General features: G+C 44.8%; 1 protein-coding gene across 1 annotated transcript in view; it reads right to left on the reverse strand.

Annotated features, from left to right (window-relative positions):
- LOC129706383 (SLIT-ROBO Rho GTPase-activating protein 1-like) overlaps positions 1-24,340 on the reverse strand; it is a 150,128-nt gene that overhangs the window by 83,732 nt on the left and 42,056 nt on the right. The window contains 1 exon segment of the mRNA XM_055650661.1: positions 8,274-8,469. Within this exon segment, the coding sequence (XP_055506636.1) occupies positions 8,274-8,469 (196 nt within the window).

The following is a 24,340-nucleotide window of genomic DNA, read 5'->3' on the forward strand; positions in this document are numbered from 1 at the left end:
GACATCATCAATTCATACATAAAACAGGCTCGTTAATGTAACCAGTAATCACAGGCTGACGGACAGGAGCACGGGACTGACAATGACGAGAGTGAATGAAACAAGAGAGCAAACCAAAAACTGTGTGGATTCAACGCACAGCTAAAATAATGGTGCATCTTACAGTTGTGAAAGTTGTGTGGGAGACAGAGAGAGAGAGAGGCAGAGAGAGAGAGAGACAGACAGACGTACGGAGACAGACAGAGTCTGTCGACTTTTATAAAGTCTTCAAAAGCCATATCTCTTAATAAAGTACCGTATTTCCCGACAATGAAGATGTACCTGTGTCGAAGGCGCACCCCCATTTTGATTTGCTAAATTTTGAAAGAAGGCTGGCGGGACAGAATTTCTCCCGCTCAAAAAAATAAAAAAATTAAAGTAAAGAAACTAACAATTCAATTTGCCCAAGGCATCCAAATCTCCTTCATTCTGAATTACTGAATGGGTGGGGGTGGAGGGTGACAGCAGTTGGCGAGATGGTGGGAAAAACGGGAGCACACCAGGACAAGTTGTGATCTTAGTGAATGAGAATACTAGTTCAAGGGACCAATTGGGGGGAGAGTTCTTTTCACAGCATGTGGGGAGTCTGGCCAGGGTGGAGTTGAGGAGAGGGCAGGAGCGTTGAGAAGGAGGGGGTCGGGGATCACGCCAGCAACTCACTCACTCACCTCTGCCGCGGAACTCCGGGCGCGGAGCCACCACTTTGTGGGCGGGGAGGGAAGCAGCTCGGGTGGCTGCGAGCGCCGCCGGGACCTCAGCGCCTTCTGCCGGCCCACTCACCACTGGCAGTGCTCTCCATCTGAACACCTCTCTCCTGCCGCTCGCTGGCTTCGCTCATGTCAGCCGTTTCCCACAAATCCTTAAATTCCGACTGCCGCCGGGAGCAGGACATGGCCTCACTTGCTGCGCTGGGCGACACTGCATGGCATCCACTGCCCCGGTCCGTGTCTTTCAATGTAGACCCAACAGTGAGGGGGCCAGCTCAAGAGCAAAGATCATAGAGCGGAGTGGGTCAGTGGGCGATGGATAACAGGACAGCAGGCGGAGGAGCTTACTTCTGTGTCAGCGCGAAAAAGGGACCAATTGAGGTTACCAGCGCTGACACAGGAGTAAGCTCCACCGCCCGCTGTCCTGTTATCCATCGCCCGCTGACCCGCTCTTGAGCTGGTCCCCTCACTGTCCGGTCTACACTGAAAGACACGGAAGGTTTGAAGCAGCATCAATGGCAGGCGAGCTGCACATACTTTTGCGTATTACATGCACTGTGGATGAAAGATGGAGAATTATGCCTATCTCAGAGATCGATCTCTTAGGTAGGCATAATTCTCCGTGCCTTTACTATTTATATTTAATAATTACCATTTTAGAATTTTAGTCAGGGTAAGTACCCTAACGGCACGTGCCTGGGATAGGGAACGGGGGGAGACGGGGGACAGCGAGATAGAGATGTGTGGTAGACTGGCGGGTCAGACTCTTGCTCCTTGTGACTTCACAAAGTGCCAAGGTGAACTGTTTGGGAGAATGAAAAGTAACTACTTGTTCTGGTTTACGGGTCTAGGGTTGTGAAGTCTGGCCAACAACATAGTTATATCGTTCAGAGGATAAAGTTGTGAAACATTTATATAGAATAAAGTTGGGGAACACTAATAGACAATAAAATCGAGAAAACTATATACAATAAAGTTGGGAAACACTTATGTCAAAGAGAGTGTTGGGAAGTTGGAGCTCTGAACATCAGTTACTGTTTTCAGAACTATTCTTTAAACTGAGATGGATCGATTTTTGGTCAAATAGTTGCTGGGCAGGAATAACAATTAAGTTGACCCAATTAAACCCTGGATCTCACTGTATATCTGAACAGGCTTAAGGGATCACAATGCTATTACTGGGTTCCTGTGTTTCCAGTTGGTTTAAGAGTATGAATAATGTAGAATATTATTTCCATTTTTCACAAGCAGTGGGGAGCAAGTTACTGAGGTGGTACAGAGTGGCCAAGAGCTAACCAAATGCCAGAGGCAGAAATATCCCAATACAAAATCCACTAACAGTGTAAAAAGACCATCTGAATAGGGACTGAAGTCAGTAGGGAGATCAACTGCATTTACAGTCGCCTTCTTCCAAGCTAAGTGTTTATAAAAAGGCTGGGATTTTTAAAAATAATTTTTGATCTTACTTCAAGAGGAGCTGGTTCAAAGAAGGGATATTATTAAAAAGTACGGCACGGTGGCGCAGCAGTAGGATTGTTGCCTTAGTGCCAGACACCCGTATTTGATCCTGACTACGGGTGCTGTCTGCATGGAGTTTGTACATTCTCCCCGTGATCTGTGTGGGTTTTCTCCAGGTGCTCTGGTTTCCTCCCACACTCCAAAGACGTACAGGTTCATAGGTTAATCAGCTTGGTAAAATTGCAAATCGTCCCTCGTGTGTGTAGGATAGTATTCGCGTGGGGGGGGGGGGGGGGGGGGTGGAAATCGCTAGTCGGCGCGGACTCGGTGGGCTGAAGGGCCTGTTCCTGTGCTGCATCTCTAAAGTAAACTAAACTGAAGTGGGGAACAATAGACAATAGGTGCAGGAGTAGGCCATTTGGCCCATCGAGCCAGCACCGCCATTCAATGTGATCATGGCTGATCATCCCCAATCAGTACCCCGTTCCTGCCTTCTCCCCATATCTCCTGACTCCGCTATGGGACAGCAGGTGGCACAGTGGTACAGCAGGTAGAGTTAAATTGGAACGAGAGGGGTAAAGTTTTAACACAAAGGGTGGTGGGTGCATGGAACGAGCTGCCGGAGGAGGTAGTTGAGGCAGGGACTATCACAATGTTTAAGAAACATTTAGACCGGTACATGAATAGGATGGGTTTAGAGGGATATGGGCCAAATGCAGGCAGGTGTCACTAGTGTGGATGGGGCATGTTGGTCGGCATGGGCAAGTTGGGGCGAAGGGCCTGTTTCCATGCTGTATCACTCTATGCTTCAATGACTAACATAGCAAATATTGCAAGAATGAATGTGAAAGGAGTCTTGGCCGTCAACAGTTATTAATTAGTACGGGTGTCAGGGGTTATGGCGAAAAGGCAGGCGAATGGGTTTAGGTGGGAGAGATAGATCAGCCATGATTGAATGGTGTAGACTTGATGGGCTGAATGGCCTAATTCTTCCCCTATCACATGACCTTAGTTATCTGTTGCTCCCTGGAACATGTGCACCCTCAGTTCAATAAGCACCGAGCCTCGTTTCACTTCACTGGGCAAGTGTACATTTGCCCAATGCGGCTCTTCAGAGCTTTGTTCAATCATGTTTGCTTGTCTAAAGTACTATATTTCTCTTAAAATAGAATGAAGAGTCTATAAATCATTCACAGAGCTCTTACTCAAAGTAGCTCTTCTATAGTAAATGCCAGAATAGTTCCTTCAAGAAAGAGACTCCAAACTCTCACAAAACTTTCAGGTGAAGATTAAAAAAAAGTACACCAATGATTTGAATGTAACAAAACATTCCAAGGTGCAGTAGGTAGCACTTTCAGAGAGATGGTTGAGGTTTCAGACCTGGCGTGGTACTGAGGGAGGGCTGTACAATTGGAAATGTCGTCTTTCAGAGATGTTGAAACAAAATGCATGTTGGGTTGATGGGAAGGATTCGAGCACACCAGCTTGAAGGGCAGCACAATGGCGCAGCTGGTAGAGCTGCAGCCTCTCAGGGCCAGTGACCTGGGTTTGATCCAGACCTCGACTCTTGTCTGTGTGTGTGTGTGGTTTACATGCAATCCCTGTGACCTCCGGGTGCTCCAGCTTCCTTCCATATTCCAAAGACAAATGTGTTTATAGGTTAAGTGACTTCTGTAAATGACCCACTAGTGTGTAGGGAGTGGATGGGAGAGTGGGATAATGTAGAAATAGTGTGAATGGGTGATCGTTGGTCGGCGTAGGCACAGTGGACCGAGAGTCCGTTACAGTGTTGTATCTCTAAATTAAACTAAGAACAGGTAGCCCCACCGGTAGTGATCCCTCAATGGGCACCATTAAGGACAGATTATACTGCTCCTTTTGCAAATCTTATGTGCACAAGTTGATTGCTGCTAAATCTCAAACCGTCCCTAGAATCACTAGTGTGAGAAGGTCAATTGGGCCGTAGTCAGTGATGGCTCCTAGGTCGAAATCCCATCAGTGCTATCACTGCTCTCTCCCCTCATCCTGGAAAACTATTATTTCTCAAGGAAACCAGTGCTCCCAGAGAAAACCCACACAGGTCATGGGGAGAACGTACAGACAGCACCTGTAGTTAGGATTGAACCCAGGTCTACTGCTGCACCACTGTGCTGTCCTAATACTCAAGGCTCTGGTGGGCAGATCTTTGATCTGTAAGGCAGTCAGCGGTAAAGGGGATCAGGCAGGAAGTGGAGCTGATTGGATCAACATGTAGTCCTGATCTCCCGACCTTCCTCATTGTGGCCCTTGCACTGTTTTTAAATTGCTCTTTCTATGTAAAAGTAACACTACCATAGTAACACTATATTCTGCAAGCTGGCTATTTTCTCTTTGCACTAACTGCAGTACTTGCGTACGTCTTAATTGTATCCATGTATGGTGTGATATGACTGGGTAGAACATACAAGAGTACAGTGCAGGAACTTTGGCCTACAATGTCTGTGCCAAATACGATGCCAAATTAAACTAATCCCCTCTGCCTGTACATAATCCATAACCTCCATTCCCTGCATGTCCAAGTGCCTATCTAAAACCATCTTAAAAGCCACTATCGTATCTGCTTCCACCACATCGTGTTCCAGGCACTCACCACTCTCTCTGTAAAAATAACTTGTCCTGCACACATATCCTTTAAAATTGTCTCTTTAACCACAAAGCTATGTCCTCTTGTTTGGACCCTGGGAAAAAAGGTTCTGATTTATGAAGTCTGAAACAGAATTCCAACCTGAAACGTCACCCATCCTTTTTCTCCAGACATGCTGCCTGACCCGTTGGGTTACTCCAGCAATTTGTGTCTATCTTCTGACCATCCACCCTATCTACGCCTCTCATAAATTAATATACTTCTATCAAGTCTCCCCTCAACCTCAGACGATCGAGAAAATAATCCATGTTTGCCCAATATTCACACCTCAACACGTTCTAAGCCCGCCATGATGTTGATCTTTTCCCCCATCGGTCTGAAGAAGGGTCCCGGCCTGATAAGTCACCAATCCATGTTCTCCAGAGATGCTGCCTGACCCGCTAAGTTACTCCAGCACATTGTGTCTTTTTTTCCCCCAAAGTTTGTCCAACCTTATAGCTAACACCTTCTCATCCAGGCAGCATTCTTGTAAATCTCTTCTGCACCCTCTCCAATGCTTCCTGATCCTTCCTGTAATGCGATGACCAGAACAATATACGATACTCCAAACCAAACCAAAGTTTTATAAAGCTGCAACATGCCTCTTCTAGTCGATGCCCTCACCGATGGAGGCAAGTCCACCAAAATGGCTCCAAGTGTCAAATCAAGAGTACTTTATTGTCATATGTCCCAAAACGGAACAATGACATTCTTACTTGCAGCACCAAAACAGATATGTAAACATAATACTCTGTAAAAGAGAATTGTAAAGGACACAAAGTACTGGAGTAAGTTAACAGGTCACGAACAACTCTGGAGAACATAAAGTTACGGGTAGGGACATCTCAACCTGAAATGTCACATCCATGTTCTCCAGAGGTACTGCCTGACTGCTGAGTGCCAACCAAGATAGAGTCTTACAGGATGTAAACAGCCCCTTCGGCCCAAAGTCCATGCCAACCAAGATAGTCATGGTGTCACACAGCATGGAAACAGGACCTTTGGCCCAACACGTTGTGTCCTTTTGTGTATTAACCAGCAACTGTAGTTTCTTTATTTCCACAACGAGACGAGTAAATGGTGAAAGTTAGAGCCACTTGGTATAGCACGAAAATAAAGTATCTCATTATATCTCGGTTGAATGACAATAATAAACAAATACCAATAAACCTTGATCTTACTGAATCGCAGAACAGTTAAAAATGCAAAGCCTTTTTATACACGAATGCCTCACAAATCTCGGAGAATAAGCCACATTCTGGCACCCTCCTAGATAGGAGGCTTCAAGATAAGGTTTTATAGGATTTGTCACAGCAGAACCTCTCCACATTGAGATGGCTTTTATCCAAGAAAGCTGCTTTGCCTAAATCCTTTGGAACGGGTAAGTTCTACAATCCACAAGTCAAGTTGAAACCAACCGAGATCAACTGTTAGCAATGTTTGTGAAACACGATATTCACCGAGCTTTGGAGACTAATTCCTTTTACCTCCAGGAAATTAAAAAAAAAAACAGCAGAAATCTGAAATAAGAACAGAACATGTTGGAAATAGTCAGCAGATCATTGAAAAGAGCTAACGTTTCAGGTCAAAGAGATGAACTCTGATAAAGAATCGTGAACTCTTCCTCTTCTCACAGCTGCTGCCCGATCTGCTAAGTGTTTCCGCCATTTTATGTTGTGTTAAAAGTGAGAGAGTGGATTGAAATATCTCATTTAGACAGACATAGTGTAAAACAGCACTTAAACAGGCCCTTCGACCCAACTAACGCATTCCAACCAAGATAGTCAAAGAATCATTCAAATTGGAACCAGGCCCTTCAGCCCAACTTTTCCATTCCAACCAAGATAGAGGCATAGAGTCATATAGCATGGAAACAGGCCATTCGGCCCAACCCATTCCATGGCGATCAAGATGGCTCATCTAAGCTAGGCTTATTTGGCTACATTTGACCCACATTCTAAAAACCTTTACAAGTACCTGTCCAAGTGACTTTTAAATGTTGTTATTGTAGGTGCCTCAACTAACTCCTCTGGCAATTCATTCCATACACACCCCTGTGTGAAAAAGTTGCCCCTCAGGTTTCTATTAATTATTTCTCCACTCACCTTAGAAGATGCTCATCTAAGCTTGTCCCAAATCCCTCTAAATCTTTCCTATACATGTATCTGCCAAGATTTAGCTTAGAGGTACAGCATGGAAAAAGGCCCTTCGGCCCACCAAATGCGCTCTGACTATCAAGCACCCGTTCACACTAGTTCTACGTTATCCTACCTGGTAAGGTCTTCAAAGATGTAATTTATTGAGAGTCTGTTCGTCGTTGCAGCTACTTCAGCGGATGAACAATCGTGATTAATTATTCAAATGACTCAATGAATGTTTATCTGGCAAAACTCCCGCACACACTAAAAGTTCAAGTTTTCCACTACACAATCATCTGCTTCCGAGCAATCAGCAGATGAAATTAATCCAGCAGATTCCATAAATTGCTCACTGGCCTGGCTATGTGGAATCATAACATAACATTTCTTTCTTATACAACATTGAACATAGAACAGTACAGCACAGTTACAAGCCCGTAATTTTCACGCCGAACATGAAGGCAAGATGGACTAATCTCATCTGCCTGCACGTGATCCATATCCCTCTGTACCCTCACTATATCCATGTGCCTGCCCAAAAGTCTCTTAACACCATGATCATATCTGCCTCCACTACCACCCCAATGAGTTCCCAGGCCGCCACCACCCTCGGTGGGAAAAACCTGCCCTGCACGTCTCCATTAAACTTTCCCCTCTCTCATCTTAAAGCTACGCCCTCTCGTCTTTGGCATTTCCACCTTGGAGGGGGGAGAAAGGTTCAGATTCTCTGCCCCATCTATGCCTCTAAATCAGACATAGACATAGACAATAGCTGCAAGAGTAGGTCATTGGGGCCCTCGAGCCAGCACCACCATTTAATGTGATCATGGCTGATCTTCCACAATCAGTACCCCCGTTCCTGCCTTTCTCCCCCACATCTCTTGATTCCGCTAGCCCTAAGAGCTCTATCTAACTCTCTTTTGAATGCATCCAGTGAATCGGCCTCCACTGCCTTCTGGGGCAGAGAATTCCACAAATTCACAACTCTCTGTGTGAAAAAGTTTTTGTCCTCATCTCAGTTCTAAATGGCCTACCCCATATTCTTAAACTGTGGTCACTGGTTCTGGACTCCCCCGACATCAGGAACATGTTTCCTGCATCTAGCTATTTGATATGATTTACTGAAGGGAGATAGTTTTAGAAAGCTGCAAACTGAACCCATCACAGCTGCTTCATGATGTTAAACAATACTGACTGACAACTCAGTAATCCATCAGTTGCAACAGTAAGCATAGATGAAGCGGTGCGTGCACAAGGGGAGAGCCTTACTTGTACTGTTGATGGTCTTTAGTGCTGCGTGTTTTCGCCATGAAGCGCTCAGCCAGCTTCTCCAAATTCCGGGAATACTCCATTTCAATCTCCGACTTCTTGCGGAAAAAATCCTGGAGGTCCTGGAGGAGTTGAACCCGCATCTCCGTCTGTTGCTCCAGGCATTTCAGCTGCTCCACTAACTGCGCCCGGATTTCTGCAAGGAGACAGATCATTCAATCAATGTCCAACCACATTCACTCCCTGAACCCTACATAATACGTTGTTTTAAAAGAGGTGCAGTTATTATGTAAAAGGCAACACCTCTAATCATTACAGTGACTTTGGATTTTAAGCTTTAGAGACACAATGTGGAAATAAGCCCTTCGGCCCACAGAGTCCATGCCGACCAGCGATCCCCATACACCAACACTATCCTACACACTAGGGACAATTTACAATTTTACAAAAGCCAATTAATCTACAAATCTGTATGTCTTTGGAGTGAGGGAGGAAACTGGAGCACCCTGGAGAAAATCCATGCAGGTCACGGGGAGAACGTACAAACTCTGTACAGACAACACCCATAGTCAGGATTAAACCCGGGTCTCTGGTGCTGTAAGGCAGCAACACTACCGCTGCACCACTCTGTCTTTCGAACAAGCGATATTTACTCAAAGTTACAGCAAACCAAACCTCACAAAATTGCTACACAATTCACAAAAATCCTTTCGCAGCCAAGGGTAGACAAATATACACAATGGATATCCAGTGTCCCCCATCCTCACTGCCAGTAAACAAGTGCACATAAGTGGTTATTATTCACTCAGCAGGTACATTGTAGCATATTATTAAACATTAATCGGTTTGGTGCAGGTGACTATAGAATTCACACACTGTAAGACACCGATACCTTTAATCTTCCCTGTATAGAGCTTTCCTCCTCTCATTCCCCCTGATGTCGAGTCAAAGTGATCCCGCAACTATATAATGTTATTAGTTCTGATGGCAGTCAATCCTCTTGCGTTTGGTGGATGCCAAGCAGGAGAGAGGCTGCACTAATGTTGAAAGCAAAGTTGCACAGTGAAGCTTTTTTGTTGGAGCCACTCAAATGCTGAGAGTTGACGCAATAGAAAAATGCTTGTTTGAATTCTCCAGATGCCGATGCATTTCTGCCAAACCAATGCCCCTCAAATGAGCTCGAACTGCAAGCAGTCCGGGTACATAAATTTTAGCCAGTGTTGTAGCCCAGGCGATAATAGCATGGAACGAGAGGAACTAATCTCGTCTCCAAAGCAAGCAGTGGGCTTAAAAACGGTGGATATCTGCTGACACGGCAGCTTTGTGTGAATGGTAATAGAGAGGTGGTGGAACAAGAGAGGGATGATGACAGTGACAATTCTGGTCGGCAGTTTCTACAAACATTAATCTATTGGAGGAGGAAGCGAGCCTTGCAAACTATTCATTCCTGTTCTTATTAAGATATAATCCAATACTTTATTCCCAGTATAGTACGTTTAGTTTAGTTTAGTTGATGAAGTGTAAGAAGGAACTGCAGATGCTGGTTTACACCGAAGATAGTCACAAAATGCTGCAGTAACCCAGCGGGTCAGGCAGCATCTCTAGAGAGAAGGATTAGGTCTGATGAAGGATTTCGACACCTATTCCTTGTGTCTAGAGATGCTGCTGACCCGCCTAGCTACTCCAGCATGTTTGGTTTAGTTTAGTTTAGTCTATTGACACGTGTATCGATGTACAGCTTCTTTTGATGCGTGCTATCTAGTCAGTGGAAGGACCATATATGATTAAAATTGGGCCATCACAGTGTTCAGATACAGGATAAATTGAATAATGTTTAGTGCAATAGACAATAATAGTGCAGAATCGGTGAGCCGAAGGGCCTGTTTCCGTACTGTCTCTCTAAAGTTCAAAGTAAAGTCTACATAACTTCATTTTTACGCGGGACTCTGAGGCAGAAAGTGGTGGGTGGAAGTTGAAAACGGGCCACAATCGGATCCATTGTATTCACGTCAGTGGGGCCGTTGAGATAAAGGTCTGGAGTTTGCGCTGACTCTGGGAATATGGGACAAAAAGGCTGCCGAGTGGAACGCCAATGCATTTAGTGAGGCTCCACTGAGGTCCAGCGAAGGGGAGGAGGCGCGCGGTTGGCTTAGCAAGCATGGCACCACCGATCCGCTCACTCTTCAGCAAATCAACTCAACGGGTAGACAGGAACTGCTGACCAGAGGATCAGGAACAATGGGCTGACGGCCCACAACAGCAGTCACTGCGATCACTAACGCTTCACGGCAATCAATTAAAACCATCTCCCCATTCAACTGCAACTCCCTTTCTTCGGGCAACTGTAAACTCAGATACATGTAAACTAAATGTTTTTTTTCTCCAAACTGCTAAATGATGAATAATTGTGGGGCTGCACAGTAAGAAAGCAAGAATTTCCTTGCTCCGTTTCGGGACATGAGACAATAAAACACTCTTGACTTCATTCTTGACTCCATGCTGCATCTCAAAACTAAACTAAAATGTTAACAAATCCGCCAAATCAGTCTGAAATGTGACATTAATCCTGGGCTGTCAGCAGCGATAAGACTCCCAGGAATTTTTATTACAGTTAATAGATTAAAAGTGGAATGACTCCTGTTAGTCTACGAGTTTGTTTGATCTTGCAATGAAATTATGATTTTAAATACAGAATTAAAAAGCAATTCTTGTAGGATGCTGGTGATGGATATAGTCATATTTTATGTTTATTCTAAGCCTTTGCCCGAGGCCTTTCAGTTAAATATCGTTGTCTATTGAACAAATTTATTAACGTTATGGCTTGTTTTTTTGAAAAAAGATTCCAAAGGGCAAGTCTCAGCAAAGTAGACACAGGTGATATGATATAAGAACTCAAAGCATCCGTCTTCATTTTCTTACAAAATTATTTTCTAATTGCTCTGACTAACTTTGACAACTTCACTTCTTTGTGTCATATTCATACAGCATGTAAACAGCCCCTTCGGCTCAATTTGCCCCCACCGACCAACATCTGTTCCAAATATGGACTCCTATATATCGGCGAGACCAAGCGCAGACTGGAGGGAGGATCGTTCATAGACACAAAAAGCTGGAGCAACTCAGCGGGACGGGCATCATCTCTGGAGAGAAGGGATGGGTGACGTTTCGGGATCGTTCCACTGAACACCTTCGCTCAGTCCGCCTTGGCCTACGCGATCTCCCAGTTGCCAAACACTTTAATTCCCCTTCCTATTTCCATACTAACCTTTCTGTCCTCGGTCTCCTCCACTGTCAGAGTGAGGCCAAACGCAAATTGGAGGAACAGAACCACATATTTTGCCTGGGCAGCTTTCACCCCAGTGGTATTATTGATTTCTCTAGCTTCAAGTAAACCCTTGCATTCACCTCTATCTCCACCCCTCCCCCACACGAGTCATCGTACTAGATTCACTGTCATCCTGTGAGTTTCACTGTCGGTATTCCTCGTTATCACCTACCCCACAGCCAACAATGAATCATTGTGGACTTCACTTTTCCTTGATCATCGTTGCATTTTGCATATTTTTCATTCATTTGTTCTATGTACCTTCTATATCTCTCTTTTCCCTCTCCTCTGACTCAGTCTGAAGAAGTGTCTCAACCTAAAATGTCAGCTATTTCATCTCTCCAGAGACACTGCCTGACCCGCTGAGTTACTCCATCTTTGTGTGTCTATCTTGCCCATCTACAAGATATGTCTATCTTCAAGCTAAAATTAACATCAGACACATGATCAGTAGTGTGCAAATCAGTCTGAGATAGAGCGGCAAATTTTCCTCCCTCTAAGGACATTAGAGAAACAGATGGGTTTTTAACAATAATCCACTAGTTTTACGAGCAACATCACTGAGCCAAGCTTTTTATTTGAAATGTATTTAATTAACCAAATTTAAAACCCTAAACTGCTCTGGTGGGATTCGAACCATCATTAAGTCATGAAATCAAGCTTTTGGACTATTTGTAAGAGCACTGTCAGCTGCAGCGCTGTACCTGAGCTGGGTCTTGGATCAACAAGATTATCACAGCACTGCATTCAATATCTACTGTTGTAACTCACTCAATGTGTGGGTGGAGAATCAATGGGATCCTCTATGATGGAGGATGACAGATCACTGGAGATATTTAAAGGAGAGATCATGAATTGAGGGCCATGGGGAACAAGCACGAGAGAGTTGAGACCTGATATTAACTTCATAGGACACAGGAGCAGAATTAGGCCACTCGATTCATCGAGTCTGCTCCGTCATTAGACTCATGGATAGGAACATGGATAGGAATTGTTTAGAGGGATATGGACCAAACTCAGGCAGGTGGGTCTTAGGAAGGTGGGGCACATAGGTCAGCATGGGCAAGTCGGGCCGAAAGACTCGATAGCTGGTTTCCAAAAACGACCCAAAACGTTGGAAAAACTCTGCATGTCAGGCAGCGTCTATGGAGAACATGGAACGGTGACGTTTTGGGTCGGGGCCCTTGTTTCTACATTCTTTAGCTGGGGTTGGTTCAAATAACATATTACAGGACTGTTCAGTGAACTTTTGTAACATTGTCGGCGCCAGAAACATGGCAACACTTGTGTACTGCCGAGGTGAGGTCTGCTGTATGATTTTACTGGATTGTGCGCTAAGCAAAGCATTCAATTGTACCTAGGTACATGTGATAATTAAATATCATTGAATTGATTTAAACCTTTTGCTCTTCCATGAAGATACTGGGGGGGGTGTAAATAAATGTTCTTTCTTAACCAGAGCACTGTGTGGATGTGGAGTTTGCTGCATAAAGGGTTGGCGGAAACAGAGTCGGAAACTGAGTGGGAGAATAGGACAGATGTTTGATCTCCATGGAGCTGGTGCAGGGGATAGGCTGATTAGAGCCCTGCGTTACACTACTACCACAAACCCAGTCACATTTAGGAACGTATCGGATTCCCACTGTTGAGATGAACCAAAATGTAGAAATAAAGAACTGCAGACGCTGGTTTATACCTAATATGGACACAAAGTGTTGGTGTAACTCAGCGGGTTGAACCTGGATCTCTGGCAGCAGCTATACCAGCTATCTATTGTGGGCCGAAGGGCCTGTTTTCGTGCTGCACTGTTCTGTGTGAAACAATAGAGGACATCACGAGGTCATGAAAAACACCTTATAATTCCAATTATTTTTTTATGTAATGGGTAATACAACATACTTTTCCACATAGAAGAACTGACACAGCTTAGAAGGTTATTAATCTATGTACTGTAGGCAGATTGTTCAAACACCTGGGCAATCAGATTGATGACAACCAACAGGCAGAGAGACTGGGGCAAGCTTTGAGGAAGTTTGCTGATTCAAATTTTTCCAAATTACACAGGCCTGCAATCAAAGTTGCATACCAGCGATGTGATCAATTGTAATTAATTACGGATGCCTTGCAACTCCCAGGGAAATATTCCCAGAAACTTCACAGTGTTAGATCGATACCAAGTGGAATTACTAAACTCAATTTCTGGAATGGTACAATTCAACTTTTGAGAGATTCGGCATGTCACCAAACACAGGGGCGGCACAGTGGGGCAGGGGTAGATCTGTTGCCTCACTGCGCCAGAGAGGCAAGTTCAATCTCCATGGATACTCCATCTTCTCCCCTCTCCCATCAGGCAAGAGGTACAGAAGTGTGAAAACTCACACCTCCAGATTCAGGGAAGTTTCTTCCCAGCTGTTATCACGCAACTGAACCATCCCATCACCAACTAGAGAGCGGTCCTGACCTCCCATCTATCTCATTGGAGACCGTTGGACTATCTTTAATCAGACTTTTTTACTGGACTTTATTTTACACTAAATGTTATTTCCTTTACCACATATCTGTACTCTGTGGACAGCTTGATTATGATCATGTATAGTCTTTCCGCTGACTGGATAGCACGCAACAAAAGCTTTTTATTGTACCTCAGTCCAATGACAATAATAATAATGAACTAAAGAAATACCTGAACCATCACTTCTTCAACTTTACCTCTAATCATAAACTGATTGACTTGAAACATCAACCCCCTTTCTCTCTCTGCAGATGCTGCCTGCCCTGTTGAGTATTTCCAGTTTCCACTGTCGATCAGTGTTTTGCCACTGTATAAGGGAGGGGAGTTCTTTATTCACAGATACTTTCATTAGTGTGAAGTATATGTTTTCCCCCCAAAAAAATATTCCAAGAACCTCTTTGGTGTTTTTGTTACTTGACAGTAGCAAAGAGGTGCTCTGTATAATGGGCCTGGTTCTTTGGGAAACTATACAATGGATCACTGCCATTTCATTTCAATTGCTTTCCATCTCATGCAACAAAATGACAGCAAAGTGTCTCCTTTTAAGACCATAACCACACTTCCATGCTTAGTCATGCCATGGAAGGGTTTCAAAGGGCGTTTTGGAATTCCAATCCTTCTTCTTAAAAGTTTGGCCCCACTGCTAGCAGAACGACTAGGGTGGGGGAGGGATGGAGAGAGAGGGAATGCAAGGGTTACTTTAAATTAGAGAAATCAATATTCATACTGCTGGGTTGTAAGTTGCCCAAGTGAAATAAGAGTTGCTGTTCCTCCAATTTGCATGTGGCCTCACTCTGTGTGGAGGAGTTACTCCAGCATTTTGTGTCTATCTTCGATATAAACCAGCATCTGCAGTTCCTTCCTACACCTCTCTACTGAATCTTGCTTTTGTTGTTTAAGGGAGGAATTGAACAGTCACTCTGCCACATTTTCTTAAGAGTCTGGCACTAATCCATTACAAATATTTACAACAAACATGTCCAAGAAGGATTCAATATTAGAGTACACAACTATATCCCAGTTTTAGGCAGGATCTTCCAAGGTGCATCAGAGTAGTGTTATCGATCAAAACATGACACCAGCAATAAAACAAATATTTAAGTCACAAGTTTGGGAAAATAGGAAAGCTTTCACAAGCCTCTCGTAGTGGCACGATGGCACAGCAGTGTTGCTGCCTTACAGCGCCAGAGATCCGCATTCAATCCTGACTACGGGTGCTGTCTGTACGGAGTTTGTACGTTCTCCCTGTGACCATGTGGATTTTCTCTGGGTGCTGCGGTTTCCTCCCACACTTCAAAGACATGCAGGTATGTAGGTTAATTTTTTTGTAAACATTTTTATTTGCCCTAATGTGTAGGACAGTGTAGTGTATGGGGATTGCTGGTCATAGCGGGCTCAGTGGGCCAAAGGGTCTGTTTCCGCGCTGTATCTCTAAACTAAACTCTCAAAAGGAGGAGAAAGGCATGGAAATTGCAAATCTCACAGCCGCAGCAACTAATGAGTTGATCCTTCCTGCCTCTGGTCAACCCTGTCACGAGTTGAAGGTAAGTACCAGATGCTGTAATGAGAATACAGGCCCCATCGCCATGGCAATGGTAACCGGCATTTGAAATTAGACTGGGGAGCTGGAAACAAAGAACTGCAGATGCACAAAAGGACACAAAGTGCTGGAGGATCTCAGCGGGTCAGGCAGCATCTCAGTAAAACATAGTCATACAGCATGGAAACAGGCCTTTTGGCTCAACTACCCCATGCCGACCAACATGCCCCATCTCCACTGGTCCCACCTGCCTGTGCTTGGCCCATATCCCTCAAAATTTATCCTATTCCTGTATCTGTCCAAATGTTTTTTAAACATTGTGATAGTGTGGATGATGAAAGAATGGATTGACTGGGCTTGTATGCACTGGAATTTAGAAGTATGAGGGGATCTTGTAGAAACATATAAAAATTCTTAATGGATTGGACAGGCTAGATGCAGGAAAAATATTCCTGATGTTGGGAGAGTCCAGAACCTGGGGTCCCAGTTTAAGAATAAGGGGTAGGTCATTTAGGACAGATTTGTGAATCTGTGGAATTCTCTGCCATAGTAGGCACTGCAGGACAATTCACTGGATGTTTTGAAGGATATAGCTCTTAGGACTAACAGAATCAAAGGATATGGGGGAAAAGCAAGCAGAAGAGATCAGTTGGCATCATGCTTGGCACAGACATTTGGGCCGAAGGGTCTGTTCTGTGCTGCAGTTTTCCATGTTCTAATTGTAATATCTTACAACTTGATAACTGTTTGTTTAATAGCAGTGAGCAAAAACAAACATCTGGAGCAACTCAGCAGGTCAGACATCATCTGTGGAAGGTGTAGGAAGGAACTGCAGATGCTGGTTTATATCGAAGATAGACACAAAGTGCTGGAGTAACTCAGCGGATCAAGCAGCATCTCTGGAGAGAAGGAATAGGTGACGTTTTGGGTCATAACTCTTCTTCTGACTGAAAGTAAAGGTGGGAGGTGGGGGGGGGTCTGGAGGTGAGAAAAGGGCAACAGATGTCCTCAGGAAGGGTGGAGGAGCCCACTGTTGGGTGGGGAAGATGTGATAATGAGAGGGATGAGAACAGTGGATCTAGGAGGACAACTAGAGTGGGGGAGGGAGAGAGGGGGGGGGGAAAGGAATACAGGAGTTGAAATTAGAGAAATCAACGTTCATACCACTGGGTTGTAAGCAAATGGACAGACGACCTCGAGAAGTCTCTTGTATCTGTCTTTATCAAGAACACTCCTGCGATGCAACTTGCAGATGTAGAACTGTTCCATTGTACAAAGAGGACATTTAGTCCATTGCGTCAAAGATTGCTTCACATAGAGCTAGTCCAATCAGTTTCATTCCTTTGCCCTTTCTCCGTAGCCTTGAAGTATTCTCTCCAGCACAGGTCCACTTTTAATTTTAATTTTACAGATACAACGTGGAAACAGGCCTTTCGGCCCACCGATCACCCCATACACTAGATCACACTGGGGACAATCTTTGCAGAAGCTAACTCATCTACAAACCTGCACGTCTTTGGAATGTGCGAGGAAGCACCCGGAGAAAAGCCACACGGGCATAAGAAGAGCATGCATACTCCGTATAGACAGCACCTGGAGTCAGGGTTGAACCTGGGTGTCTGGCGCTGCACAACAGCTAGTCTATCGCTACGCCTCTGGATCAGTGTGTGTGGAGATTTTTTTCTGATAGGCTGTGTCTTCTGATCCCAGGAAATAAATACACACATCATCCACTCAAGATTACATTGTGAGAGTTTGAGGTTGATAGAATAGTGACACCAGGTTAAATTGTGGTCACAGATAAATTCTAAAGTACATCTGCTGTGATTAGAACTTGTTTACAAAGCCGTTGACCCACACGACAGAACAATTCACTTTGATCCAACACAAACCAAACATAGAGCACCACGCTTTGTCCCCGGCTCCCGACATTGCTTCTGAAGTGAAGTATGGAAACAAGACTAATGATTCTTTCATTGGTTCGTATTTAGTTTAGATACCCAGCACGGAAACAGGCCCTTTCGGCCCACCGAGTCCAGGCCAACCAGCGATCCCCATGCACTAACACTATCCTACATACCAGGGGAAATTTTCCATTTTTACCAAAGCCAAATAATCTACAAACCGTTGTATCTTTGGAGTGTGGCAGGAAACCGGAGCACCCGGAGGAAACATTCGCGGTCACAGGGAGAACGTACAAACTCCATTGAGACAGCACATAGCACCCGGAGTCAGGATCGGACCAGCAACTCTACTGCTGCACCACCTTGCCACCCCATTGTGGGCAAGGAAATATGAGTGAATCTTTCAGTAGGAACCAAAGCTCATCTCCAGATGACAGTCTCTGCCGAAGATAAACACAAGGTTCTGGATTAACTCAGCGATCAGGCAGCATCTCTGGAGAACATGGATAGATGACGTGTTTAAGAAGGAACTGCAGATGCTGGAGAATCGAAGTTTACACAAAAAAGCTGGAGAAACTCAGCGGGTGTAGCAGCATCTATGGAGCGAAGGAAATATGCAACGTTTCAGGCCGAAACCCTTCGGTAGATGACGTTTTGGGCTGGGGTAGGCCATTTTATTAGACGGCGTTTTGGGTTGGGACCCTTCTTCAGACTGGCTAACACAAAGCCTGCAATGGCTTATGTTGGCCAATCCCTTTAATTTAGTTTTAGTTTAGAGGTACAGTGTGGAAAGAGGCTCTTCGGCCCACCGAGTTCGCGCAGACCAATGATCACCCTATACGAGCACTATCCTACACACGAGGGACAATTTACAATTTTTACCAAAACCAAATTAATCTACAGACCTGTATGTCTTTGGAGTCTGGGAGGAAACCAGAGCACCTGGAGAAAACCCACAGAGGTCACAAGGAGAACGTACAGACTCCGTACAGATAGCGCCCGTAGTCAGGATCGAACTCGGGTCTCAGACGCTGTGAGGCAGCAATTCTACCGCTGCACCACTGTGAGACCAGACTCTGCTACAACCAGTTGAGACAAGCAACCGGAGATGCTGGTTTACACAAAAGGACCCAATGTGCTGGAATAACTCAGCAGGTCAGGCAGTATCTCTGGAGAACATGGATCAGTGACGTTTCAGGTTGGGAAGATCCTTCAGCATTCCTAAAACTAGCAGCTATGTAAAGCAGCAATTACAATTACAATTACAACCCGCACGACTGTGGGAGGAAACCGGGGCATCGGGAGAAACCTCATGCAGTCACAAGGAGGACATGCAAACTCCACACAGACAGAGCCTCCAATGTGGGGATTGAACCCAGGTCACTGGCCAGGCAGGCAGCAACTCTATCATCCCTCGTTAGTATCTAAAATACATTGTCTATTGAGCCGGTAGAAGCCAAGTATAACGCTTTCAAAAGAGAACTGAATTGCACTTGAGAGTGAATAATTTGGGATGAAATGCCAGGCTAATGGGACCGTTGGCATTGCTTTAACCAGGAGCTAGCATGGGATCAATGGGCTGAATGACCTTATCAAGCTGTGGTGATTCGAGCTGAGGGGGAAACTTACCGAATAGAGAAAAGCCTGAATAGAGTGGACGTGGAGAGGATGTTTCCAGTTGCAAGAGAGTGATCCCTGGAATGATGTATGATAAGCCTTTGACGGCAATGGGCCTGCACTCGCTGGTGTTTAGAAAGATGAGGGGGGTGCCTCATTGAAACCCACCAAATAATGAAAAGACTGGATAGAGTGGATGTGGAGAAGGTGTTTTTAGTAGTGGGGGAGTCTAGGTCCAGAGGGCACAGCCTCACAATAAAAGGATGTACCTTTAGCAAAAGAGATGAGGTGACATTTATTTAGTCAGAGGGTGGTGAATCTGTGGAATTGTTTGCCAAAGAAGGCTGTAGTGGCCAAGTCAATGGATATTTTTACAGATACAGAGATTGAGAGATTCTTGATTAGTGCTGCTGTCAGGGGTTATGGGGAGAAGGCAGGAGCATGGGGTTGAGAGGAAAAGATAGATCAGCCATGAATAAATGGAGGAGTAGACGATGGCCTAATTCTGCTCCTAGAATTGATTATACGATTCCATGAATCAATTGCAGTCCCACATTGAGGCTGGCTTAAAATGACATTGTGAATTGATAGTAACATTGAAATTATCCTCTTTACAAAATATCAGTAACAGACATGTGTATGTGCGTGTGCATAAAATGTTCATGTTTAGTGTTTTCTCATGCACAAATGCATTGAACTTTCTTCAGAGTTCACCCTTGAAGAATTGGCAAACCAAGTGTTTGACCAGTTTTAATTAAAACATTTAGCTTTGCATTTTGTGTCTTGAGTGAGCTAATTAAAAAATCATTGCTGTTTTCCTAAAATACAGATGACTTAATTGCCTGGGTATCACAGGGCTGTACAGCTGAATAAAATACAAAATCAGTTTCTGTTGGTTATCAGTGAGCTCTAGAGAATATAAATGAGAACAGCTCTTCATAAGAAATTAAAATACAAAGTATGCTTTAAATAGATTGTATCGTGTCCAATGCAACATTATGCCAGGGCGTCAGTGAACAAGTAAGAATCACAATTTCCCTGGCCGTGTTACATGGGTCGTGGTCCATATGGCAGTGATTATAGTCACCAATTGGCCTATTGGGGAACAACTCTGCCTGAGGTCATCTGTTGTTGATCCTGATTTGTCCTGGTCTCTGCTCGCCTCCAGTTCCCCCCCCTCCACAATCAGTCTGAAGAAGGATCCCATCCCAAAATGTTCCTTTCCCATCCAATAACCTGCTCCAGTCAACTTGAGCGAGACCTTCTCTCATACCCTCAAAGTCGGCCTTACCCCATTTGAGCATTTTAACACGTGAACATTCTCCGTACCTATACATAACTCTCTTAAACCTAATCAAACTGTGGTCACTGGTCCCAAAAGACGCCTTCACACACACTTCATTAACATGCCCTTCCCAATTTCCCAATACTAGATCCAGCATTGCCCTCTCACATGTGGGGGCCTCCACATACTCTCAACCCCATGATCCATAGTTGATATGACTACACTAACAGGGCACTTTGGTAATCATTTAGATGCACTCCCAATAAACTCAGAGCTGGCAGAATGTTCAGGCATGTGTTTTATAAACAAGCTCATGGTTAATTGTATTGTGACTGCTGACACTGGGATTGGGGGGAGAATTTGTAAGAAGGTGTAAATGAGATTCTGGTGAAGTCGGGAGTTGAAAATTCACACGTTGTCACAGCGTTGAGGAGTCAATGACTAAACTGCAACTTTTCCTCACCTTTATATGTTCTCAGCTATGCAGTGTTCTTGGAGGAGAACCAAACACCATGATTTTCTTAAGAGAAACTGCGCAGAAACAGGCCCTCCAGCCCACCGAGTCCACACTGACCAGCGATCACCCCGTACACTAGTTCCATCGTACACACTAGGAGCAATTTACAGAAGCCAATTAACTACAAACCTGGACATCTTTGGAATGTGGGAGGAAACCGAAGCACCCGGAGAAAACCCACGTGTTCACGGGGAGAAACTCCGTAAGACAGCACCCGTGGTTAGGATCGAACCCATGTCTCTGGCGCTGTGAGGCAGCAACTCCAGCTGCACCACTGTGCCACCGATCATCATAGGGAAGTGCTTTGTGTTCTTAACAATGGTAAATATAATACATTGCACATTGCATAGAGCCCTGGGGAGACTACACCTGGAGTATTATGTGCAGTTTTGGTCTCCTAATTTGAGGAAGAACATTCTTGCTATTGAGGGAATGCAGCGTGGGTTCACAAGGTTAATTCCCGGGATGGCGGGACTGTCAGATGATGAAAGACTGGGCTTGTATTCACTGGAATTTAGGATGAGAGGATATCTTATAGAAACATATAAAATTGTTAAGGGATTGGATACGCAAGATGCAGGAAACATGTTCCCGATGTTGGGGGAGTCCAGAACCTGGGGCCACTGTTTAAGAATAAGGGGTAGGCCATTTAGAACTGAGATGAGGAAAAACTTTTTCACACAGAGTTGTGAATTTGTGGAATTCTCTGCCACAGAAGGCAGTGGTGGCCGATTCACTGGATGTATTCAAAAGAGAGTTAGATAGAGCTCTTAGGGCTAGCGTAATCAAGGGGTATGGGGAGAAGGCAGGAACGGGGTACTGATTGTGGAAGATCAGCCATGATCACATTGAATGGCGGTGCTGGCTCAAAGGGCCAAATGGCCTACTCCTGCACCTATTGTCTATATATCTATGTATTGCCTATAATAATATTTAAAAGACATTTGGACAGGTACATGGATAGGACAAGGTTTAGAGGGATCTAGGCCAAACCCAAACTGCCTGGATTAGAGGGTTTCAGCTACAGGGAGAGGTTGTATAGACTTGGATTGTCTTCTCTGGAAGGTCGGAGGTTTGACAGAAGTATATAAAATTATGAGAGGCCTAGATAATGTAGACAATCAGAATCTTTTTTCAAGTGTGAAATGTCCAACACTAGAGGGTACAGCTATAAGGTGAGATGGAGAAAATTTATTGGAGATGTGAGGGGCAAACTGTTTAACACAGAGGATGGTGAGTGCTTTGAACGGATTGCCAGAGGAGGTGGTAAATGCAGATAGCGGCATCTAAGAGGCATTTGGATAGGCACGCGGAAATGCAGGGAATAGTGGGATATGAATCATGAGCAGGCAGATGAGAACAGTTCTGCTTGACATCATGCTCAGCACAAACAATGTGGGCCGCAGGGCCTGTTCCTGTGCTGTGTTGTAATGTACTGTGTAGTATGTAAGTGGAGATGATGGTCGGCATGGGCAAGTTGGACTGAAGGGCCTGTTTCCGTACTGTATAAGTCTATGCCTCCAGTCCTATTTGCGTTATTAATGAAAACTGAATAAAAATCCACTCCCTGCATACTAGGAGGAATTGTACAGAAGCCAATTAACATACAGATCGCACGTCTTTGGAATGTGGGAGGAAACCGGAGCACCCGGAGGAAACCCAGGTGGGCACAGGGAGAATGTACAAAACTCCACACACAGACAGCAGCTGTAGTCAGGATCGAACACGGGTCTCTGGCGCTGTAAGGCAGCAGCACTGAGCAGCTGTGCCTCCCTGTAGGAACTGCAAACTCAAGCACTTAGCCTTCCACGGATTTTCCATAGACGTAGAGGATACCGATTCCAGTCCAACAGCGACAGGCTTAACCGTCGAATCCCAATGATTCATTGCAGGATGCAGTTTTCCCCAAGAGAGGGAAATGATGAAAAGCCTTCCTGTGTAGATCACTTTATCTCCGGAAAACAACACAATATGCATTAAATCAGGATTACTGCAACCCATAGATTCCAGTAGCCAGCATCTGTAAAAGACACTCATCTGAAACCTGATCTCACATGTGCATGGTTAGGGCAGGAATAACATAACACACCAGCAGTACATGTCCAGCACACCACAAACATCAGTCCCAACAATTTCCTGTTCATATAAAGCTTCACCATTCCACTCGGCAAATAGTTTTTTCTGGTTACGGTGAGGTTTTCACAGGAGCTACAGGGAGGCACAGTGACGCAGCGGTTGCGTTGCTGCCGTACAGCGCTAGAGACCCGGGTTCGATCCTGACTACGTTCTTCCTGTGATCATATGGGTTTTGTCCAGGTGCTCCGTTCTCCTCCCACATTCCAACAATGTACAGGTTTGTAGGTTAATTGGCATTGGGAAAATATTGTAAATTGTTCCCAGTGAGTAGGATAGTGATAATATACGGGGATCGCTGGTTGGCGTGAACTCGGTGGTCCGATGGGCCTATTTCCGTGCTGCATCTCTAATGTCTAAACACCAAAGGGGGTATTTTTGCTTCTTACATAGACTGTCCGACAGATGGGTGTCTTAGAGCAGGGCAAAATGTCTGTCTTGGCATAATCGACTTTTAAAGTGCGTTCCAATGCGATTAGTCCTGGTTAGTGTACATTCTCCATTCTGCTCAAAGACAGTGCCACTATGTAAAGAACAAAGGGCTACGGAAAACAAGCCATTGCTTTTGATCATCAACATGTGAGTCAATCATTTTTCGCCCCCACATACATTGCTAAGAGTCCTCAGAATGCCATACCTCAGTTTCACCAAGAGAGCTTCATTGTGCTTCGAGAGTTAATTAATGCAAAGAATGCACCAAGCACAACTCGATACACCGGCCAAATTGTGGGGTAAAGACAGATGAATGGAAGGCATCTGGCTGCTTTTCTTCCCTGACTGATGTTTGAGGCAGGCACAGCAGCGCAGGGGGTAGAGCTGCTGCCACACAGCGGCACTGCCCGTACAGTGTTTGCACGTGCTCCCTGTCGCCACGTGGGTTTTCTCCGGGTGCTCCGGTTTCCTCCCTCACTCCAAAGATGCGCAGGTTTATAGGTTAATTGGTCTCTGCAAATGTGTAGGAAGTGGATGCGAAAACGGGATAACGTAGAACCAGTGGGAACGTGTGTGATCGAGGGTGAGCATGGACTCGGTGGGCCGAATGGCTTGTTTCTGTGCTGTATCTCCAGAAAAAATAAAATTAAAAATGGCTAAGGATTGTGAAGAAGTACGTAGAATTACCTAGCGGGTACGTCGGAGCTCGGGATGTCTCTTAGCGGCTCGTAATGTTAACAGCAGGTACTCGGGAAACGCGGTAAGTTCGTGAAGATTTTTCAACATGTTGAAAAATGTCCAC

Source organism: Leucoraja erinacea, chromosome 19, assembly GCF_028641065.1.
Source record: "Leucoraja erinacea ecotype New England chromosome 19, Leri_hhj_1, whole genome shotgun sequence".
In the NCBI taxonomy this organism is placed as follows: domain Eukaryota; kingdom Metazoa; phylum Chordata; class Chondrichthyes; order Rajiformes; family Rajidae; genus Leucoraja; species Leucoraja erinaceus.